At 44.5% G+C, this 23,664-nt stretch overlaps 2 protein-coding genes across 2 annotated transcripts; one reads left to right on the top strand and one right to left on the bottom strand.

The window, feature by feature from the left end:
• Positions 1 to 6: 6 nt before the first annotated feature.
• On the bottom strand, positions 7 to 6,172 carry LOC121309551 (C-X-C chemokine receptor type 5). Its single transcript, XM_041242536.1, has 2 exons — positions 6,013 to 6,172; positions 7 to 1,564 (listed from the first exon to the last, which is right to left on the bottom strand). Exons 1-2 carry the CDS (start codon positions 6,046 to 6,048, stop codon positions 455 to 457), a joined length of 1,146 nt encoding a protein of 381 aa, XP_041098470.1. The 5' UTR covers positions 6,049 to 6,172; the 3' UTR covers positions 7 to 454.
• Positions 6,173 to 12,047: 5,875 nt separating this feature from the next.
• On the top strand, positions 12,048 to 22,649 carry ddx6 (DEAD (Asp-Glu-Ala-Asp) box helicase 6). The gene is made up of 14 exons (XM_041242535.1): positions 12,048 to 12,297; positions 15,389 to 15,951; positions 16,721 to 16,784; positions 17,065 to 17,169; positions 17,589 to 17,718; positions 18,075 to 18,221; positions 18,542 to 18,636; positions 19,002 to 19,124; positions 19,406 to 19,534; positions 19,909 to 20,025; positions 20,144 to 20,207; positions 21,834 to 21,935; positions 22,123 to 22,308; positions 22,609 to 22,649. The coding sequence occupies exons 2-13, from the start codon at positions 15,758 to 15,760 to the stop codon at positions 22,296 to 22,298; spliced, it is 1,446 nt and encodes a 481-aa protein (XP_041098469.1). The 5' UTR covers positions 12,048 to 12,297; positions 15,389 to 15,757; the 3' UTR covers positions 22,299 to 22,308; positions 22,609 to 22,649.
• Positions 22,650 to 23,664: the final 1,015 nt, after the last annotated feature.

The following is a 23,664-nucleotide window of genomic DNA, read 5'->3' as shown; positions in this document are numbered from 1 at the left end:
GTAATTTAATTCTGTTCCACATTGTTATTTTTTCACTTAAAATAATTAAGATAAAAATGATCTTAAATTTTACATGTGGGCCAGCATTGGAATAAGGAGAGACCTGTAATATTAAAGAATTCTTTTTTTGGTCGCCACTTATAGACAAACATTTCCATCTACAGTCCCTATTGCAAGCCTATATTTGCTGCAGCTAAGCTAGCCTCTACAGGAGCTGCCACAGCTGGAAACGAACCTGTTATCATCCTATTGAATCAACTCGAGCACTAACACACCTAAACATATGTTTCTAATGTATAATGATCTCAAATGAAGAAGTAACAAATATATCAATTTGAATTGTGCAGTGAACACATTTGTGCAGTTTTTGTATTTTTGGTTTTCCAGCATGTAGCATAGGATTCGTGCAGTTCTGCAAGCCTGGGAGTTTCTCTACACAGCCTTGCTCCTCTTCCTAAAAGCTGTAGCCTGCGGTGGAGCTGGTGCTCACTCCCTCGGAGTAGGACATGCGCGTCCGTCTCAAGTTTACCAGTGATGCAGCCTGCTCCGCTCTCAGGCAGCCCGCGTCCCTGAGCAGTCTCAGCAGGTCTTGGCGGAACTTGACTCCCACAAAGGCATAGAGGATGGGGTTGAGACAGCAGTGCATGTACCCGAGGCTCTCCGTCACCGTCACCGCCTGGATCAGCGCACCGCGGAAGGAGCAGCTCCTCTCCTGAACCTTGTCCAGCATCACCAGGGTCTGCAGGAACAGGACGACGTTGTAGGGCAGCCAGCAGAGCCCGAAGACCCCGGTGATGAGCAGTGCCAGCCGGATGGCGCGGTGCTTGTCGAAGCTCTGCTGGCTGCGGCACAGCGTTGCCACGATGGCGGAGTAGCAGTACACCATGGCGGCCAGGGGCAGGAAGAAACCCAAGATGTGGGTCAGGAATCGGCTGGCGATGTCCCAGTTGAAGCCCTGGCTGGTGAATCTGCAGGAGAGTTGGTCGCTGCTGCTGCTGTTGTAGCCCGCGGGGGAGACCGAGAGGAAAGCTGCGTTGGGTATGGAGAAGCAGAAGCAGAGCAGCCAGACCACGCTGCAGATCAGGTGCACGGTGCGAGTCCGACGCCCGCGGCACCTCTTCACGGCGTGCACCACAGCCAGGTAGCGGTCGAACCCAATGCAGCCCAGCAGCAAGCCACCGCAGTAGAAGTTGAGCTTGTAGACCACGCCCACGACCTTGCAGAGAAAGAGGCCGAACACCCAGCCCTCCAGGGCCTGGACCAGGGAGAAGGGGAACGCCACCAGGAGCAGGAGGTCCGCCAGAGCAAGGTGAAGGAGGTAGAGCTCGGTGACACCGAGGGAGCGTCTGTTACGCTTCAGGATGACCAGCACCAGCCCGTTCCCACACACCCCTGTTAGGAAGACGATGGTGTTGACCACAGGTAGGAAGATGGTGCGGAAGCGCTCAATGCCGGCAACGCTGAAAGTGGAGTCGTCCTCGCACGTGTACTCTGTTTCCAGGTAGGACCCCGAAGAGTCCGTGTCGTTATACTCGTCAAACATGCTCAGATCAGAAGCCTGCAGCTGAGAGAACAAAGGATTATCACGGGTTGCTGATTGTAGAAGGGGCTCGTTTTGAATCTTTAATCCGGTTTTAGTTAACTCTTTAATGTGAGCCTAAGATGAATCAGCTTTGACTCTAGTATGATGTGACGAGTAATTTGTTTTACAGAAATGTTTTGTAGCAAGTTTTGCTTGTGGATGAGAAAAAAAAAAGTTACAAGAAATAGATATCTGCAAAGAGTTATTTCAGCAATTTGTTTTGCAAAACTAACCTCTTTTAACGATTACGATATATATCCAAACTTTTGCTGCAAAAGATTGCTTGTTTTAGAGACATTTCTAGAAATGATACATTTCCATCGGTGGGGGGTGGGGGGGTATGTAAACTTTTGACTACAACTGCATATATAAATGCATATTTATTTTGAGGAATGCAGATGTAGTTTGTGTAGGTGTGCGCTTGTCATTGTGAGTTGAGACACTCCCGTCCCCTCCCCTGTGTACAGCATTGTGACCGCAGAGGATACTCACAATGACATGCTGAATCCCTTTCACTAGGACAGCTGCTCCTACAGCCCTTGCACACGCCCCTGGGAGCTGCCGAGAGCCTCCCTCTATATTTCACTCTGCGTGTGAGGTGTGTGGTGCAGAGAAGAGTGGCTTACAAGTCAGTTCTGAAGTCGTAAAATGGCTTACGCTGTTGATGTGCTCAAAAAAGCTGTGATGACAATAATCTTTATTATTTAAGCAAGGATACACATGAGGTGCTTTTTCTTTCTTTTGCAATTGCAGGCAGTGTTTAAACAATGCTGCTTGCTGTTCCTCGTGTTCTCTGACTAGGTTTGCAATGCTGCTTGCTGTTCCTCGTGTTCTCTGACTAGGTTTGCAATGCTGCTTGCTGTTCCTTGTGTTCTCTGACTAGGTTTGCAATGCTGCTTGCTGTTCCTTGTGTTCTCTGACTAGGTTTGCAATGCTGCTTGCTGTTCCTCGTGTTCTCTGACTAGGTTTGCAATGCTGCTTGCTGTTCCTCGTGTTCTCTGACTAGGTTTGCAATGCTGCTTGCTGTTCCTCGTGTTCTCTGACTAGGTTTGCAATGCTGCTTGCTGTTCCTCGTGTTCTCTGACTAGGTTTGCAATGCTGCTTGCTGTTCCTCGTGTTCTCTGACTAGGTTTGCAATGCTGCTTGCTGTTCCTTGTGTTCTCTGACTAGCAATGCTGCTTGCTGTTCCTCGTGTTCTCTGACTAGGTTTGCAATGCTGCTTGCTGTTCCTCGTGTTTTGCTAGGTTTGCATGCTGCTTGCTGCGTGTTCTCTGCTAGGTTTGTTGCTTGCTGTTCCTCGTGTTCTCTGACTAGGTTTGCAATGCTGCTTGCTGTTCCTCGTGTTCTCTGACTAGGTTTGCAATGCTGCTTGCTGCGTGTTCTCTGACTAGGTTTGCAATGCTGCTTGCTGTTCCTCGTGTTCTCTGACTAGGTTTGCAATGCTGCTTGCTGTTCCTCGTGTTCTCTGACTAGGTTTGCAATGCTGCTTGCTGTTCCTCGTGTTCTCTGACTAGGTTTGCAATGCTGCTTGCTGTTCCTCGTGTTCTCTGACTAGGTTTGCAATGCTGCTTGCTGCGTGTTCTCTGACTAGGTTTGCAATGCTGCTTGCTGTTCCTCGTGTTCTCTGACTAGGTTTGCAATGCTGCTTGCTGTTCCTCGTGTTCTCTGACTAGGTTTGCAATGCTGCTTGCTGTTCCTTGACTAGGTTTGCAATGCTGCTTGCTGTTCCTTGTGTTCTCTGACTAGGTTTGCAATGCTGCTTGCTGTTCCTCGTGTTCTCTGACTAGGTTTGCAATGCTGCTTGCTGTTCCTCGTGTTCTCTGACTAGGTTTGCAATGCTGCTTGCTGTTCCTTGTGTTCTCTGACTAGGTTTGCAATGCTGCTTGCTGTTCCTCGTGTTCTCTGACTAGGTTTGCAATGCTGCTTGCTGTTCCTCGTGTTCTCTGACTAGGTTTGCAATGCTGCTTGCTGTTCCTCGTGTTCTCTGACTAGGTTTGCAATGCTGCTTGCTGTTCCTCGTGTTCTCTGACTAGGTTTGCAATGCTGCTTGCTGTTCCTCGTGTTCTCTGACTAGGTTTGCAATGCTGCTTGCTGCGTGTTCTCTGACTAGGTTTGCAATGCTGCTTGCTGTTCCTCGTGTTCTCTGACTAGGTTTGCAATGCAGCTTGCTGTTCCTTCGTGTTCTCTGACTAGGTTTGCAATGCTGCTTGCTGTTCCTCGTGTTCTCTGACTAGGTTTGCAATGCTGCTTGCTGTTCCTCGTGTTCTCTGACTAGGTTTGCAATGCTGCTTGCTGTTCCTCGTGTTCTCTGACTAGGTTTGCAATGCTGCTTGCTGTTCCTCGTGTTCTCTGACTAGGTTTGCAATGCTGCTTGCTGTTCCTTGTGTTCTCTGACTAGGTTTGCAATGCTGCTTGCTGTTCCTCGTGTTCTCTGACTAGGTTTGCAATGCTGCTTGCTGTTCCTCGTGTTCTCTGACTAGGTTTGCAATGCTGCTTGCTGTTCCTCGTGTTCTCTGACTAGGTTTGCAATGCTGCTTGCTGTTCCTCGTGTTCTCTGACTAGGTTTGCAATGCTGCTTGCTGTTCCTCGTGTTCTCTGACTAGGTTTGCAATGCTGCTTGCTGTTCCTCGTGTTCTCTGACTAGGTTTGCAATGCTGCTTGCTGTTCCTCGTGTTCTCTGACTAGGTTTGCAATGCTGCTTGCTGTTCCTTGTGTTCTCTGACTAGGTTTGCAATGCTGCTTGCTGTTCCTTGTGTTCTCTGACTAGGTTTGCAATGCTGCTTGCTGTTCCTTGTGTTCTGTTTCATAACTTCTGATCCACCCATAAAAAAGAAACAAACATGTTACACCTATCTGGCAGGCAGACAGACAGACAGGCAGGCAGGCAGACAGGCAGGCAGACAGGCAGGCAGGCAGTAGATTGTACCTCTTATCCTGCAGCCAGGAAGAATTGAAAATTACTGTATTGATACCTTTAAATTAGTCTGAACAAAAAAACCAACGTTTATGCAGCTGAGGGGTGCTTTTGTTTTGGCCGAGGCTTCTAAAGTATTACTGTGTTTCTGTAATTTGATTAACACATTTGTGTTGGCTGTCTTGTGACCAGGCCTTCCTTGAAAAGAGCGGTTTCTAACCTCAGTGGAACTTTCCTGCTTAATTTAAGGTTCAATAAAAAAACACACACAGTTGTATTTTTGAGGCACACGATAGCAGAACGCCTCCTCATCGACTCCTTCACAACGAGTGCTTCTGTTAACGAATCTGTCCTGATCTGGAAACCAGATAACAATTCAACCAGGTGCTGCTGCTGCTGCTTCTGCTGCGATTGTGATTCGATAAGATCCACCTGCACGCCTTTCTCCAGTTAAAGCAGATGTGTCTGTCCGTGGCAATCCGGTAAAACTAACAACAGATTTCAGCCTGTTTATTGATTAACTGTGACAGAAAACCCCTCTCTGTCAAAACCTCCACTGGCTGGTCTTCAGAGTGAGGGAGGTGAGAGTAAAGAAACAGCTGGTATTGATTGCATCTGCATAGGCGGTTATAATAAACCAAATCAATGATCAATACATCCAAATAAACATTTTTATAACACCCAATAACATTAAATTCTGGGGGAGGGGTGTAAATTATAGATTGATGAAAAATCTAGGGCGAATGCAGTATCAAAGCCACAGACCCACCTCTGACAGACAGGCAGACAGCCTCCACCCATACATCCCATCTCAAGACACACTGTACAACCTGAGCTAATGGAGCCTCTTCGTTAGGTTCATCGCAATGGTACAAGCAGTTGTCTAGATGTGAGCGAAACATTACACAGAGAAAGACAGATGGACCCAAGATTCATACAACCCAAGACAGATTCTAATAGATTTTCTGCTAAAAGAAAAGGTCCATGTTTCATTACAACTAAAGAAGCAGTTCTTTCTCTCTCTGTATAAATACATATATGCAAATATGTGCAACACTAAAAGGGCAACCAGACAGACAGACAGACCCATTACAAGTTAAAGCAGGTTCTTAGCAAGCTTTGTGTAAATTGGACAAGCGCTTCTCCAGCTAGTTTGCAAATTCCCGTACGTACGCCTGCCCCCGCAATTTAAAGGGTTAATATAGATGAGCCCAGCACACTGCAATAATAATGCCAGCAGCACTATCTCTCTGAAAGCAGGCACAGCTCAGATGCAGACCACAAGGTTTGCCCACTGAAATTTGTTCCATTTGCCCTGTAGTTTTGCTGTTATGATTTTCCCATGCTGCACAGTGCAGCTTTCATTCATGGCAGAAGCATAATACATCACCATGCTTTCACTCTGCTTTTAGCCTGTTACCCCATTAATAGAAGGATAATCACAGTGAACATGCAAGCAAATTCATGAACCTCTCCACGCTGAAAGGGTTTCCAATAAGCCAATGGTCACACTTACATCTATCATGATATTGGTTGTATCGTATCCGTCCATCGTGTGGTCTCCTTTGCCCAGTCTTCGTTTGACCCCAGCAGTGAAGCCCTGTGCCCCTGAGTGCCTGGCAGCTCTGCGGCTCAGTCTGGTCTGTTTGTTACAGTGCAGTTCAAACCCAGCCGTGTGAGAGCAAGCACAAGATGTTTCCTGTTCAGCTGAGGAAGGGGAGGGAGGATTTTATTTATGATTTATATTTTTTTTTTGGGGGGGGGGGGGGGGGGGGGTTATGTACTGGAGGGTATGATAAACCATGTAGAGCTTCCAAGCCTGCCCTGGACTGGAGGGAGCACCCTTTCTCTCAGAGGGGTGACAGAGGGACGGAGCAGTTCAGTCTCCATGCCTCAAACCTGCCCTGGACTGGAGGGAGCACCCTTTCTCTCAGAGGGGTGACAGAGGGAGGGAGCAGTTCAGTCTCCATGCCTCAAACCTGCCCTGGACTGGAGGGAGCACCCTTTCTCTCAGGGGGTGACAGAGGGAGGGAGCAGTTCAGTCTCCATGCCTCAAACCTGCCCTGGACTGGAGGGAGCACCCTTTCTCTCAGAGGGGTGACAGAGGGAGGGAGCAGTTCAGTCTCCATGCCTCAAACCTGCCCTGGACTGGAGGGAGCACCCTTTCTCTCAGAGGGGCGAAAGAGGGAGGGTTGGGGTTAGGATTACGGTTAGGTCACAGATTTGTATATATATATATATATATATATATATATATATATATATATATATATATATATATATATATATATATATATATATATATATACTTTTTTCGTTATTTTCTATATTTAATGCTCAAAAGTGTTAAATATAAATCTGTGGTTCCTTGCTTCTTTTACTGTTTGCTGCCTCTAGTGGCAGGCGTGCAGCATTGCAGCCTATGAGGCATAGAGAACAATGCATAACGTTCAAGATAGATTGGGTGTAGTTCTCCCCTTTGAAGAGTGGCAGCCCGTGTTTCTTCTCAGCATTTGGAAAACGTAATTTCAGAAAGCTTCGATCTTGCAGATATGATGGGAATAAAATGAAATAAAATATAAAATTTCACATGAAAACAAACAAAAAAAAAGTGAGTCAGGTAGTGTGCTGGACTGAGTTGCATCACAGGGCTAGCCAGTCCAGAAATACACTGAAGAATATTGTCTACTGGGCTACAAAGCACTTTCAAATTCTTGGGGGAAAAAATCATTTGCTTTGTTCACGGAAAAACTGACTGTGCACTCACAGTAGACACCCCCCCCCCCCCCCCCCCCCCCCCCCCCCCCCCCCCGACTGCTGTAACATTATAAATCTTAGGTCTCTTTAATGCATGGTTTGACCTAGTCAAATTTGTCGTGAACAGCACTTAACCTCTTAGACAGTAATACCTCTACATTATGTAACTTTATACATGGGGGGGGGGGGGGGGGGTGACAGGCACTCTTTATTTGGACATGTGAAATAAACCTGTACTGATCTTATATAATACTTAACGTGACTTGATGACATCGTAAGATCTAAGTAAGACTGCAAGATGTAAACCGAGTTCTACATTTGGCTTTACAAAAAATAATAATTTAAAAAAATGGACAAATCGGTCAATCTCTCATTTTGGAGACGCAATAATTTATAATTCCTCCATTGTCCGTCAAAAGTAAAACTGTACACATATATTATATTTACTTGACTAGCATTATTATGAATTTCAAGAAGAATTACTGTAGAATTGTGGAGTAATGATGCATCAAAATCGGCCCTGACAAAGAAAATGCACTCAGACTCAATTGGTGAATCTGTCATTTTGGAGAAGCAATGAATCAGAATTACCCCATTGGCCGTGAGAAATAAAACTGTACACTTATAATGCACTCACTCCACTAGCACTGTTATGAATTTCAATATATAATACTGTACAATTGTGCAGGAATGAAGCACCAAAAAAAAAAACTATAACAAAAAAACACTGACGCAATAGATGAATTGGTAAATGGATCTTTCCCCACACATCTGCAAGAAGGTAATGGAAAAGACAATGGCTTTTCAAATAAAATCTACTGGTTCAACTAGTTGGACTGGTTCTGAGGCAGATTTGATATTGTTCAAAAAAACATATCGACAATGCTAATTCTAATTTAACATTTACTATGGAGTATAGCAAGACCACAATTAATCTCCTGGACTTGCTTAGCTCCGCTGATAATGAAGGACAATTCAACACGTCTGTTTGACCTGGTGACTGACAAAATCACACTTTCTAGAGGGTGTTTGTGAGGTGTAAGTTCATTTTTGAGAGAAGACGGTTGGTTAGAAAAAGTCCCCAGCTAGTCTATGAAAATTCAAGGTGTTGCTGCTTCACAGAAAACGTGTTAAAAGAAAAAACAGTTCCGTCTTTTAGAGAAACTGATGCTAGCGACCAGAAATGTTTTCATTCAGTTGTAGAAAATGCAGCATGCAACTATATTTTAGGAGAAAAAAAAAACAACTATTTAGCATCAAGCAAGCGAGGTGCTCTCTTCACCCTCAAACAGTAAAGCTGGTCCCTGGCATCGAGTATCTTGCAAGACCGGTGTGGTGATCTCTCTCTCTCTGACCGGCACCTGTAATGAACTGCAGCTCCCTCAGTCAGCTCCCTACACTGCAGGCACACCACGCCCCCCATGGCTCCAGGGGAGCAAACTGTACAAACTCTCTGTTTAAACGGGCCCGGTCTTTGCGAGTCACAACTACAATCTGAGTGTCTCGGAGACGCTCGCTTGTTTCTGGAATTTAATATTACTCTCAAACCAGATCTTTCGGAATCCTCCGCAGGACAGTTAAAGTCCAGTATTTGTCCCTTTTAATGTCTTTAACATAATATGGACTTGCCTTCATATCTGCCACTTTCCACACCTCTGTGAGGTTTTCACAGTCAGCGGGTATTTGCAACAACAGCTCAGACAAGAAGCCTACCTGAACACCAGTGTTTATATGATGTATTCTCCACACCTCGCCAGGCTCAAGGGTTTTAACTCTATGACATAACCAAACAAATTATTATTATTTTTTAATGAAATCTATTAAGTTCACCCAACTAATGTTTTGTCCCAGTGGGGTAGTCGAGGGTTTACGCAGGTAAACGGCGTTTACCCACTTTGAATTTTGAAGCAATATAGCGTTTACCGACTTCTCATGTAAGGGATACAGGGTTTAACCAGTTCTACTATCTTGTGATGTGCAAATCCTGGGTTAAAGAGGAGATATTGTAACGGTGAGCGTGTGTTGTGTTGTGTTGTGTTGTTTAAATGCATCTACAATGGGGGGCTCTGGTGGGCTGAGGGCTAATAACAATGCATCTGTTCAATATATCTGTTCAGCTCCACCAAACAGAGGTTTACCCACTTTTTAATTTACCAGTACACCACTGCTTTGTCCCAACCTCGAGTCTTTGAAAAACTTGAGAAGTTGACGTTACAGAAGAATATATTCTTCAGATTCAGAATGTCAATCAATCAATCTTTATTTTATATAGCGCCTTTCACAGCGGAGCACCATCACAAAGCGCTTTACAAAATGCAGGAATAACAAGAAAATCCATAATACTTCAAATACAGAGAAATGCATGATAGACAGTAAAAAAACACAATGCATAATACATTAGATACAGTGGAAAGTAATACATGATAGCAACATGAAATAGTACACTATATGCAGTGGAAAGTGCAGAATACATGATAGCAGCATAATACATGAATTATTAACAGCAGCTAATAGCAGATATCAGGCTTAAAGCGCATGGAAAGCAGGAGAGAACAGGAGGGTCTTGAGAGTTAATTTAAAACGAGCGAAGTATCTCAGGTTTGTTCTGAAGAAGATTACACGTGTGCTAACTCACTGTAGTTTACACTGATCTGGAGATATAAAACTGGCACTGCAGCATATACCTGTCCCTCAAAAACACACAGGTTACAAAGCAAGCAGTGCAGACTTCCTGTATCTTACACAAACACGCACGGGGTGGGGGAAGCAATCGTTCTTAAAGGTAACTACGAGTACAAGGGCCAGAATCAACACACCCCACTTTAAATGTTTATATTCTAGTGATTCTTGTTCAATGTCCCTACTGCGACAGGTAGAGGTGTAAGATTCCTGCATAAGCATGCACTAGAAAAACAAAGTCCTGCTTTGCATTCGTTTTGATTTTCATTGGATTATCAACAGAAAATTGTTGTTCAACAGCTGCGATGGTAATGGCTAGAATTGTTTCCTGCACTGGCTGGAAATACAATGTAACAATCATATATTATTACAATTCTTAATAATGTAACATCTTTAAAATGTTAAATGCTGATGCAGCAGGGGCTTTGTGTTGAGGGAGAGAGCGCATCCCTGCCCAATTCCCCTCTGTACTGGGAAAGGCCGGCACAAGACTGTTGTTCACCTTGACTGTACTGTACAATAGAGAAAAGTGTAAGGTACTGCACGCAGGAAATAAAAATGTACATTATAAATATCATATGGGAGATATTGAAATTGGAGAAGGAATCTATGAAAAAGACCTAGGAGTTTTTGTTGACTCAGAAATGTCTTCATCTAGGCAATGTGGGGAAGCTATAAAAAAGGCTAACAAGATGCTCGGATACATTGTGAAAAGTGTTGAATTTAAATCAAGGGAAGTAATGTTAAAACTGTACAATGCACTAGTAAGACCTCATCTTGAATATTGTGTGCAGTTCTGGTCACCTCGCTATAAAAAAGATATTGCTGCTCTAGAAAGAGTGCAAAGAAGAGCGACCAGAATTATTCCGGGCTTAAAAGGCATGTCATATGCAGACAGGCTAAAAGAATTGAATCTGTTCAGTCTTGAACAAAGAAGACTACGTGGCGACCTAATTCAAGCATTCAAAATTCTAAAAGGTATTGACAGTGTCGACCCAAGGGACTTTTTCAGCCTGAAAAAAGAAACAAGGACCAGGGGTCACAAATGGAGTTTAGAAAAAGGGGCATTCAGAACAGAAAATAGGAGACACTTTTTTACACAGAGAATTGTGAGGGTCTGGAATCAACTCCCCAGTAATGTTGTTGAAGCCGACACCCTGGGATCCTTCAAGAAGTTGCTTGATGAGATTCTGGGATCAATAAGCTACTAACAACCAAACGAGCAAGATGGGCCGAATGGCCTCCTCTCGTTTGTAAACTTTCTTATGTTCTTATGTTCTAAAGACATCAAAATAGAAAAGATTAACATAAGAAATAAAAACAGGACCAAAACCAAAAGCTTCCAAAGGTGGCAAATAAACATTTGTGATCAACCCTGTCTCTTGATCAAGCGAAATTAAGCCAAAGAAAAAAACAAGAGTTAAAATAATGCTTACTGAGCTATATTGTCAACAACACCAGAGCGCCCGCTTCTTTACATACTGCACCTGAACAGGGCTGCAGTATCGAGAGCGATTTCCTATCGTATCTAATCCAATAAATGTTATCTTCAAATCTGCTACGACTATGAGTGAGGTGACCCAATTACTGGTTATCCCATTTGCCTCATGCAGCAGCTGCTACTGTAGGTGTAGATGATCAAGGTGTTAACCACATGGCGTGCAGATAAAGACAGTCAGCTCCGTTGTAAACCGTAATATGCGATTCTGGATTTGCATAAACCTGTTATTCCAAATGAAAGCCGCCAAACGAATCGCACATGACCACAGCACGCTTTGAACGTGCAAATGCACCGCAGTGCAGCTGTTTGTGAATGGGAAACGTTATGAAAACCGGGCTATTTAAAACGCACTTAATCGCGGAATGTTAACTATTGCTGCAGAGAGGTGTTGTTTTCAGCGCAAGGTCGCGTTTATATCCTAAGGGGGGTGTGCTTGAGCGCTGCTCTGACTTTACAAACGAACATTTTAAATGGAGCTGCAAACTCAAGCAGAAGCGACGCGCAGCCTTGAGAACGTCACCGTTACGTCATTGAAAACCCCCCCATCTAACTGTTAGCACGGAGGCGTGGCTGCATTTAACAAAAATATAATTCATTAAAATGCCAGCCGCTGGTTTTAAATGCTGTTGCCTGTACGGGACAACGTGAGGATCCCGAAACGGAGTTTGTAAAAGGTCGAGGTCGTTTGAAATTATTATTGCCGGTGGTCAGCTGACTAAACCGGGGAGGGTTTAAATCCGGAAGGGGAGCCATCTTGGAGATTCAGTTTAAAGAAAATAGAAAGAGACGCGAAAAAAAAAAAAAAAGCAAAAGAAAACTGAACGAAAAGCAAAAGATAAACGACGAGTATCGCAGAGACCCTCGGTAACGACTCCCTGCGTGTCCCCCGGGGCTCCCGGGGCTCCCCGCTCTCCTCAGGACGCTCTGTGTGTCTGTGTGTGTTTGTGTGTCTGTGTTTGTGTGTCTTGTTTGTGTCTGTGTGTCTTGTTTGTTTGTTTGTTTGTTTTGTGTCTTGTTTGTTTGTCTGTGTGTGTGTCTGTTTGTGTCTGTGTGTCTTGTTTGTTTGTCTGTGTGTGTGCCTGTTTGTGTCTGTGTTTGTGTGTCTTGTTTGTCTGTGTGTGTGCCTGTTTGTGTGTGTCTTGTTTGTGTCTGTGTGTCTTGTTTGTTTGTTTGTTTTGTGTCTTGTTTGTGTGTTTGTGTTTGTGTGTGTGTCGTTGTTGGGGGTGGTGTCGGTTGCGGTGTTTAAACCCTGTTTAAATGTGTGTCAGGGAGCTGCCTGCGAGGTTAGCAGGGCGATGCTCGTGTAGTTTTTGAGGTGTAACGTTTTTATTTGAATGTTTTTGGTCTTTGCGTTTAAACCTGAAGACCTGTGTTTTTTTGTTTTTTTTTAAATCTAATGCTGTTTTTTTCGACGTGATGACATTTCAAAGATATGTGGGTATCTGTTTAGTTTTGAATTTAAGACTCCAGGCTGGATTTCATGTTGGCATTTATTTAAAAAAAATTAGTCCTCGGCAAATTTGTTTTTAAGTAAAAGAAAAATATTTAAAAGTTTACACGTGTTTCTGTTGGAAATGATAAATAAACTCGGTGTTTGAGGGCTTTTATATTTCAGTGGCTTAACTAGGCGTAACGAAGTCTGTTTTGAGTAATTGTACGGTATTTGTGAGCAGCGGTAATTTGCAGGGAACAATAGAAACGCCGCTATCGCATTGGAGGAAGCGCAGCTTGTTAACTGTGCTGTGAAACTGCAGTGATGCGCACAGAGCGGCCTCTGGGTTAAATGGAAAGGGCATGCCCGCCCCCTGACTCCAGTCCTTCCGCAGTCATCGTCATCGATTTTAAAACGTTCAGGGTTTGGTTTTGCATCGATTAATTCGGTGCCTTTTACAGTAATTTTGTATTAGAGCCCCCCCCCCCCCCCCCCCCCCATGCGGGGTCTCTTTGCAAGTCCGAACTCGACCATAAAATACACTAGTGGGTTAGGCCTTTTGTTGCATGATTTTAATATGCACGAAGAAAGAGGTTTGATTGTGATTTGACATGAGCTATGAAGACAGGCTAAAAAATAACAATCTTCAGCCTCAAATAAGGAAGAGAAAGGAGACTCGATTTGAAGTCTTTTAAAATCATAAATGGTCTAGATGGTTAACTGAAGACAGTGCAAGTTTAGCACAGAGGGAGGGGGGAATAAGGAGTCCACAAGTGCAGAGCAGAAGGTAGAACATTTGTTACACAATTATAAGTGCATGGAGTGCAATGGGATCCTTCAAGAAGCTGCTTGATGAGATTTTGGGATCAATCAGCTACTAACAACCAAACGAGCAAGATGGGCCGAATGGCCTCCTCTCGTTTGTAAACTTTCTTATGTTCTTATGTCTGTGCTTGGACAGCACCATTCTGGCTGAGCATTGCTGATCGGGCAATGCTTCTAGGAGCCTCCTGCAATCTGTAATCAGATTTTATTATTATCAGACGGGATAGCCCCCTTGGCTGCTTACTGCATTCTTCCACAGGGCTGCGCTTTGCTTGCAGGGTTCAAGTGCTGTCGCATCACGGCTGTGTCAGTGTGCTCTTGCGAGAGCAGTATTGTATTGGTGAACTAGCTGGAGGTGGTTCACCGTGCGTCAGTGTTGCTGGGGTGCTTCGAAGGGTGAAGTGTAGGGGAAGCCTGATGGGATGGCATTAGACCAGACTGATAGAAGGGCCTTGCTCTGGTACAGTACCCAAGATCAGCGGTCACAACCCCAAATGTGATCACAGGCCACCATGGCAGCCTGCCAAAGGTCCTGGTGGCAGCCTGTGCACGTTTTACTCCACTTAAATATATATAGTACGACTAGATTTCCAAACGTGTAACTAAAAGGTATTCCTGAGTTCAATATTTAGAGTGTTATATATTTTAACAAACAATCCTTTCAACATCCTTTTAACTGTAACCAACTGTAACAGCAATTTATTTTGGGGACATTTGTGCAATAATTGGGGGACAGGAAGGGGGGGGGGGGGGTGACGACAAAAAGATTCCTGTGTCTTTCCTGGGAAATTAAGCTTGTTTTTAAAGTTACCTGGTTGCAAAACAGTAGATCTTTAGCAGTGCTTGAATTGGGAACATTAGCATAAGGAATGGAAGATTTGAGCTGGGCTCTTCAGAGGTGCTGCACAATCTGTCAGCACAGCCCTTTATGTACTAAATGATCCATGTCAAATCTGAGGGCTCTTATTCTTCAGCAGTAGGAATTGACAGTTGGCGAAAAGCATAGTCAACTTTTTTACCTTTCTTGGCTTTTTCTTGCATCAAACTTGATTGGTGTTGGTTTTTTTTGGCTGCTGGCTCCTTCGATGCCTGCAGGTCTTGACTAGGATGGCCGCTGGAGCTGAAGTTTTTCTTGCAGTGATAATTGTAGCCAGGATTCAGGATTGAATTCCTGCATGCTGCAGTGACGCGTTTTTTCTAGTTGCTCGAGTGTGCAGTGCTGCCTGGCAACCAGTGATGCGTTCGTCCAAGCTGGGCAAAATCCACTCTGCAACAAGCGAAAGAGAGAATCGATCTGAACTGTTAATTGATAAATAAAACAATAGACAATGCTCCCAGGCTGCCGGTTCCCGAGCCCTGCCCTGGAGGACTCGGGCACTGACTGTAAGCTGCGTGGCATTGCTGCTTGTGAACCGTATGATCTAGCCCAGCATGGGGAACACAGTCATTTTACAGTACAGCTGGAGAAAGACGCTCCAGAAACAGACTGAAAAGGGCATAACTGGCAAACACTCTTGTAAGAGAAGTAATTCAACCCATATATAGATAGATGGAGAGAGATGCGTATTGTATATACACTGCTGTGTCATGTTAGTTTTGTGTCCCCTGATCACCCTGTGCAGTGCGCTGCTTCATGCCAATCTCTCTTGCTGAAGTTTCCTTTCCCCCTCCTTATTTTATTTATTTTCAACCTTGCAGGTTGAAGAGAACAGTGGCAATCCGCCAGAGGCTACAGCAGCAAGTCGAGAGTGGATTTCAACACGCCGCTGGTTTGTTCTGACTTCGCGGAAGCCGAGCCATTGACTCTCGGACTGCTTCACAGAGAGAGACTGTAACCAGTGCAGGCCTGCATCGCAATATTGGGGACTCGTACTTCTGTTGAGCGACAATTCAAACGAGAGATCAGACAAAATCTCGACAAACTATTGCAGAAATCTCTTTTTGGAGAATTGTATACATACATGTAAATATAAATATATATAATAAGATTGCAGGTTTTTTATGCTGCAAACTTTTGGAATTAACGCGTTGTATTAAAGATTTTGTAAGACAGACTATTGTATAAGGATGAGCACTGCAAGAACGGAGGCGCCAGTGATTCTGGGTTTGTCCAATCAGAATGGACAGCTTAGAGGCCCCGTGAAGCCCCCAGGGGGGGGTGGCGGTGGGGTGACCCCCGCGCAACAGACCAACCAGATCAAGAACTCCAGCATGAACAATGGGAACCCACATCCGGCACAGACCCCCAACAGCACCATCAAGTGAGTACTGAGCGAGGAGACTGGACCGGCTCCCCTCTTCTCTCTCAACCCGTCCTGGGAAAACTGAGGGGGGATCAAATCTGATGCAAACGGAGATGTGGGATACTGTGTAGATGCAGTGTTTGGAGATCTGGACTTGGTTTTTAACCTTGGTCCCCACGTACTCCCTCTTAGTCCGGGTGTTTTGTTTCTTCCAGGATTGCTATTTGTTTTAAACATGCATGGCTTTCTAGTGCACATTTAAAAAGACAGCACTTGCCTTTGAGACCTTAACCAGTGTGCCACTGCAGTGATTGCTCTAGTCTGTGCTCCTCGCCCCAGAATGCGACACAGAGAGCATAAACTGGTTGAAACCAACACCTGGTTGAAAGTGCTGAAGTAGCCATTCAAGCAGCTTGAGATTTTGAATGGGTTAGTAAGAGCAGGTTTGTCTACAGCTGCAGTAAAGTTTGACTATTTAGAAATACTACAGTTCAGTAGCAAATGTGTTTTTTTTTTTTTCTCCTTTGGTCAAGCCAGTGTTTAATTTAATTTTGCTTTGGTGCTTCTGAATTTAGGACTATTGAGTGTGGATGAGGTTAGACTGTGCTTGTAAAATGTCTCAAACTAAACTTGGTGGTTCTCTAACAGAACTCCCATGTTTTGAAATTTGATTGTGTGGGCCTCTTGAAGCGCTGTCTTGAAATGGATTTGAATGTAACTTTGTTTTAAATGCATTTTGTAAATGTGTTTTGAGTTCTCCACAAACATGCTGTCTGTCCCCCTCTAGGCCAGGGGATGACTGGAAGAAGAATTTACAAGTCCCGTCCAAGGATATGAGAATGAGAACTTCGGTAAGAGAAGCCGTTTAGAAGCCGTTCCCCCTTGGAATTGCTGTCTGGACCGATTTTCACTTTGACGTTAAATACTGAACTTTTACCAATAAGACGTTTTGCAGTCTCAACATGAAGGTATTGATATGATACAAGAGGGAGCTGGGATGATGTGTGGCTATAATGCAGTCTGCTGTGCCTGAATAATTGAACTGTAGTGTGTTTTTTAAAAGCGACTGTGTCTGGTGGAATTGCTTCCTTGGCCCACAGTCGCAACTGTCCCGCCTGCCTTGTGTTTCAGGATGTGACGGCGACAAAAGGCAACGAGTTTGAGGATTACTGCCTGAAGCGGGAGCTGCTGATGGGAATATTTGAAATGGGCTGGGAGAAGCCGTCGCCCATCCAGGTGAGGGGCAGCGCCGGGTGGGTTGTGGAAACCAGAACATGCTGGAGTTTGGATTTCAACTCCAACTCTTGGATTTACAGTTCATGTCTTAGTTAACCTTGGCAAAAAAAAAAAAATTGCATACAGTGCATTGAAATTTCTTTAAAGTAGAATTTAAAACAATGACAGACTGATATAAAGGGCTGGAGGCTGTGAATACTATTATGGGTGGAACTGTGGAAGAGATTTAGGTCCTGGTTAAAACAAAAACCTGGATTGCTTGTTTTACTGGAATGTGGAATGGGAGTCTAAACACTGGAAGTGTTCCAGAGAAGGGAGGTTTTGCTCAGACCAGCACATCAAGATCCTTGGCTTCTGCAGTGTTTGCTGGTGTACCAGCCAGTGCTGCCCAGTGGTAACTTGAGTGTGTGTTCCTGCAGGAGGAGAGCATTCCCATTGCACTGTCGGGTAGGGATATTCTGGCCAGAGCTAAGAACGGCACAGGCAAGAGTGGCGCCTACCTCATCCCCTTACTGGAGCGCATCGACCTGAAGAAGGACTGCATACAAGGTAAGGAGATCCGCTGACTTTCATTGAAGCTTTTGAGTCGATCGTTGAATTCAGAAATGAAAGCTGTAACTGTGTGTTAACCCTTTGCGGTCCTACGTCGGACCAGGTCTGACATTACAATTTCCCCTTTCCAGTCCAGTGTTGCACCCTGTCTGACATCATCGTAAAGAGGGGGGGACCCGACAAGCACTGAATAAATGGACTGCAAAGGGTTAACCCTGGCTGAAACACACTTAACATTCTTTGCTGAAGCAGGACTCAGTTATGTATATTGAGGGTAAAGGACATGCTTTTTCTGTCCTGTTTGAAGAGTAGGGGTAGGATAGCGTCTGATCCCTGACCCTTCCTGTCCCCAGCTTTGGTCGTGGTCCCCACCAGGGAGCTGGCGCTGCAGGTCAGCCAGATCTCCATCCAGGTCAGCAAGCACATGGGCGGAGTCAAGGTGATGGCCACCACTGGAGGCACCAACCTGCGTGATGACATCATGAGGCTGGACGAGACCGGTCAGTCCCGCTGGAGATGCAAAACTGTGAACCAGTGACCATTCTGAATCTTCACATGACCTGCTAACTAGCTTCATAGCACAAACAGCTTTTGTTTTCTTATCTCTTGCCTCACCAAAAAGTGCCAGTTATGTTTCAGATCTTGATTTGAATTTTATTTTGTTCACACCCTGAAGTTGTTGTAACATTTGTTGAACCCTGGAAGGAGGTGGTGAATGAATTGAATTTCTAGAAAGGTCCATCTTACCAGTCTTCTGCAGTGCACGTGCAGTCATGACTATCTCAAGTTCACACTGACTCTCCTCTTGTTTGTTCTGCAGTGCACGTGGTGATTGCGACACCAGGCCGCATCCTGGATCTCATTAAGAAGGGTGTGGCCAAGGTTAGCAACGTGCAGATGATTGTACTGGATGAGGTGAGTTACAAATAACACAAGCTGGCTTGTGATCGTCTAACCACTATACCCCCAAAGTTAATCGTTCCAGTTGCAGCCCAAGATCACTGTTTTATTTGGGTTGTCCTTGTTTTAAACTGTTGATGCCAAGTAATGGCAGATTATAAAATAAGCATTTTCTGAAAGTAGGAATTTTCTTTTCCAGCCAAGTTGCACCTTAAAAAAAAAAAAAAAAAAAAAAAAGATGCTTTTGTGTTTAATGCTTGGTAAAACTGCAGCCTCTGTTCTGTGCATTTTCTTTGTGAAACTGGAATGTGTTCTGTGTGTCGGGACAGCGCAGTTTGATATTGGTGTGATCCAGCCCCCTTCCTCTCCCTCTCTATCAGGCAGACAAGCTGCTCTCCCAAGACTTTGTGCAGATAATGGAGGAGATCATCGGCACTCTGGCCAAGAACAGACAGGTCCTGCTCTATTCCGCCACCTTCCCCACCAGTGTTCAGAAATTCATGGTAAGACTGGCTCAGCTCCTCAAGCTTCTCTTCCCCCAAGCCTGGAGCAGTTTCAGAAACGCCCATTGGCAGCTTCCGAGCTATTGACAGCAGCTGGAAGCTAGTAGCAGACCTGTGTGTTCATGTTTGCATAGCTACTGTAACTTTTCCATGATTTATATGGAGGGAGGAGATGGACCTGAAGCTATTAAATATTCTTGTAGTGCATAATTGAAGGCGTTGCTAGTCTGCACAGCTCTGTGTGAGCAGCCGCTCACTGTGCTCCCCTCTCTCCACCCCAGAGCATGCACCTGCAGAAGCCCTATGAGATTAACCTGATGGAGGAGCTCACCCTGAAGGGGGTCACTCAGTACTATGCCTACGTGACAGAGAGGCAGAAGGTGCACTGTCTCAACACCCTGTTCTCACGGGTGAGTCTGCGGGGGAACCCGAGTGAGCAGCATGAAGTGTGTGTGTTATAGAAAACCTGTAGCCAGTGTCTACGCTTCTAGGCTGAAGCAACAATCCTAATTGAGAAGCATAGAATAAGAAAAGGTGTTCAGGGGTCCTTTGTAAAGAAAACGGTTTATCAAACTTCAAGCGCCTGATCACTTCAGAAATGTTTTAATTGGAGGTAGTTCTGGACTGGGTGTGGCACGGCTCGTGTGAGTTCTCAGCCATGAACGACTGTCTTCAGATTTTAATTGTTTTTATTGAACACGTATTCCAGTTTCAATGGTAATAGTTCACACCAAGGGTTTAAAGAAGCTTGCTGTGATTAACTCTCCTTCCCTCTGCCTCTCAGCTCCAGATAAACCAGTCTATAATCTTCTGTAACTCGTCCCAGCGTGTGGAGCTCCTGGCTAAAAAGATTTCCCAGCTGGGCTACTCCTGTTTCTACATCCATGCGAAAATGAGGCAGGTAAGAACGGAGCGGCGAGGGGGGATCTCTCCCTCGGAGGACCGGGTTTTTTATAACTGTTCATGAAGACGTTGGCTTCTGTGCTGGGTGGGGCTTCATTCTGCTTCTGTTTTTTCAGGAGCATCGTAACCGTGTGTTCCACGACTTCAGGAGCGGCCTGTGCCGCAATCTCGTTTGCACTGGTGAGTTTCTCTGACTTCTAGGTCCGTGTTCGAAGGTTCGTTCGCTAGCCAGGATTTCGACGGTGGTTTGTCGGGTGGCATTCACGCACTGTCAGAGGGGTGTGGAGGGTGTATATAGCGGCTGTATTGCTTCAGTCAAATATGTACTGCAAGAATAACTGTACAAGTTTTTGAAGGCTTTCACATCAGTTATGTAGCATAAAATGGACAGCTTCTAAAATACATACAGTGAATTTACTTGTATATTTATGAAATCCATCAATGTGGAAAATAACTATTTCTGTGTTCAAAATGAAACCATTTTTATCCCCCTCCAATAATGAACTGTTCAAATTGATTACTTTTATTTAGTAGCACTGCATAAAAAAAAAAAAAAAAAAAAAAAAAAACACACACCAGAGTTGGAAGGTCACCACACAGAGGCAGGCACCTCTACAGTGTCTAAGAAACAGGTCTCAAAGACAGAGAAACCTCTATCTACAGTTCGCAGAAAGATGTTCACCCAGTCTCCCAAGTATTTAGTTGAGCTGTGATTCGTTTGAGACGATGAGCATTTATTCAAGATAGGATGGGACCAGAGGAATCTGTTATACAGACACACCAGGGTACCCTGCTGCATTGTGCAAAACAACTTGCAAGTAGTAGTTTAAGTATTAATTGATCATTCTTGTCTAAAGGTTGCAGCCCTACATTTGAGTTAAATAAATTAGCAAGAGCTGTCTGGAGATCCCACCTGGGGATTCCAGTAGCCTCCTGTGTTCGGAGTGGAAAACTGTTCTACAGCTGGAACTTGAACGAACAGGAAAACATGTATTTTGTGAAGTTAGCAATAAGAATCCAGAATTCTGATCATTTAACAGTTGCGTTATTGTCCAACACTACTGTAGAGCAACATCAATTATGAATCCATAAATGTGTTACAATTCATTCTAAAATCGCCATTGCTGTTCTATAATGTATTTCTAAACTACATGTACACGTTATGTCATTTATAGGGATTACCTGCAAGATAGGATTTCCAGTCAAATCTAAGCTAGTAGCTGTGGTGATGTCAACAGTAAATTATGCATATTGGTAGTATTGAAGGTTCGATCCTTCCTTCGTTAATGTTTGCCGAACCTTCTGAAGGTCTGAATGTACCCTTGGTTACAGCCCTGCTGACTTCCTGTCAACGATGGGAATCTCAGGGGTCTTTCAGTGCGATTACAAACCCACACTGAAGTGTTCTGACTTGTTTTCATGGTGTTTCCTCTACATCCAAAACACTAGAACAGAGCAGGTCTGCCTGCCTGACCCCCAGAGCACTGCTATGTGAGCCTTGGGCTTCTTTACCGAGGGCATGGTCCTGTTATCAAACATTTCAAACCTGCATTTTAATTCACAAAATGTACACAAGCAGAGATTTAAACAGCAGTGTATTTAATTCCGTTCTTTCAGCAGTAAGTCTGTGTAGCGGTGTTCCAAATTGTCTGCTGCAGTCTCCGACAGGTCTTGGAGGATCGCTGGCCTGGGTTTCTCTGCTAGTGCACAGTTCATCTTGTGCGTGTTTGTAACGCAGCGAGGTCCCTCCTCTCTGTGCAGTTGATACAGTGCATGTGTAAAGTGAGGTCTCTCTGTGCTCCACAGACCTGTTTACGCGTGGGATTGATATCCAGGCTGTGAACGTGGTGATCAACTTTGACTTCCCCAAGCTGGCTGAGACGTACCTGCATCGCATCGGCAGATCTGGTACGAGAGAGAACGTGGAGTTTAGTTGCAGGTTTTCAACCACATCAGAATAACGTTGAATGTCATTGACACGCATTGTAATATAACACTTAGCAGGCTGTAAGTTAGCACACAGGTTCACTGATATTAGCCCTGTGGGAGAGTCCTGTGCTGGTGGTCTGTGTGACTCTGCCCTGTCTCTGCTCAGGCCGGTTCGGGCACCTGGGTCTGGCCATTAATCTGATCACCTACGACGACCGGTTCAACCTGAAGGGCATCGAGGAGCAGCTGGGCACGGAGATAAAGCCCATCCCCGGCAGCATCGACAAGAGCCTGTACGTGGCAGAGTACCACAGCGAGACCGGGGAGGAGGACAAGCTGTGAGGAGCCCCAGGTAAGGGACCGGACTGGGGTCACAGGGAGCTGGGAACACTGCAGACTTGAGCGATGGGACCAGCTGCTGTTCCATTGCAACAGGATGCGCGGGCGGGTGGGAAACTACAGTTTGGGCGCCATATTCTGGAGAGAAAGGAACAACAGTAAAACATGAACCCAGTCTATTGCATAGTGTTCTATACATTGTACGGTTCTCAGCCATGTAAGCTAGTAGTCTCTCTTAAATAAATTGAGTTAAAAGGCTAATTCTGTGTGTAGATGCATCTGAATTACAGAAATGGAATTTGTTTTATTTCAGGAGCACATCATCTGAGGAACTTTTTTTTTTTTTTTTTTTTTTTTTTGTTTGAGCTTGTGTTTGGACACCATTTTTTGGGGGATATTGTTCCTAACTTTTCTCTTTTGGACTTGTATAAGTGAAAACACCAATTTTTTTTTTTTTTTTTTTTTTTTTTTTTTTTTTTTAATTGGAACAAAAGATTTTTGTTTTGCTGAAAGATTGAGCATAAGAGGAATACTGTGGAAGAACTTTCCTTCTCTCTCTTGCTTCGTTTCCGCACTGCGTGCTTCAAGCTGAAGTTTTAGGAGCACGAACAGAACCAGACTGTTGAACAAAAGCACTTGGAGGAGCAAGGAAGGAAGGGAAGGAGGACAGGACTTGCAAGCAATTCTACAGCAGGGTACAGAAACCTGCTAGACTCGTACTAAAACCTCTCCTTACCCCAAACTTACCTGTGATCATTGTGGTCACAATACAGCCAATCTGAACTTCTACCAACCCCTCCACTCCCTCCCTCCCTGTTTTATTTGAAGGCTTTTAGCTATTTGTATGAAGTGCCTTACGAAGCAACAGAACCACTGAATAAGAGCCTGCCTGCTCACTTCGCTGCCCTGCTGGTGCCCGATCTTCCCACCCCAACAGTTCATTTTGTATTGTTTTACATCAAACTTGCATCTAGGGCAGGCTGGAACTTTTAAAGAAAACAGGAGAGGTTGAAATTGAACTACCAGTAAGATGCTTGCTTGCCATCTGTGTGCAGTTTGCAAAAATACTGCGCGCGCATCCCACGGGTTTCTGAAGAAACGGTTACAGTTAAGTCTAAATATTCATGATTGTTTCCAGAAGTTTTATTTTTGTTTCAAAAAAAGAAATTGGCACACTATTTTTTTTGGATCCTCTGTTGAAACACTAACAGAATCTCTTCAGCTGCAACGTCTAAAGATTACAAGCGATGATGGAGATTTGTAAAGTAATCCTGTTTAAATGAAGACCCTGTGCTTTCTCGTTCCCCTGGGATCTCTGTGTAAACTTTGTAAATAGTTGTGTGTGTGTTTTTGGTGGGGGGGTTCTCTT

Source organism: Polyodon spathula, unplaced genomic scaffold (genome assembly GCF_017654505.1).
Source record: "Polyodon spathula isolate WHYD16114869_AA unplaced genomic scaffold, ASM1765450v1 scaffolds_1315, whole genome shotgun sequence".
NCBI classification, from domain to species: Eukaryota; Metazoa; Chordata; class Actinopteri; order Acipenseriformes; family Polyodontidae; genus Polyodon; species Polyodon spathula.
This window is presented reverse-complemented; position numbering and strand designations above follow the sequence as displayed.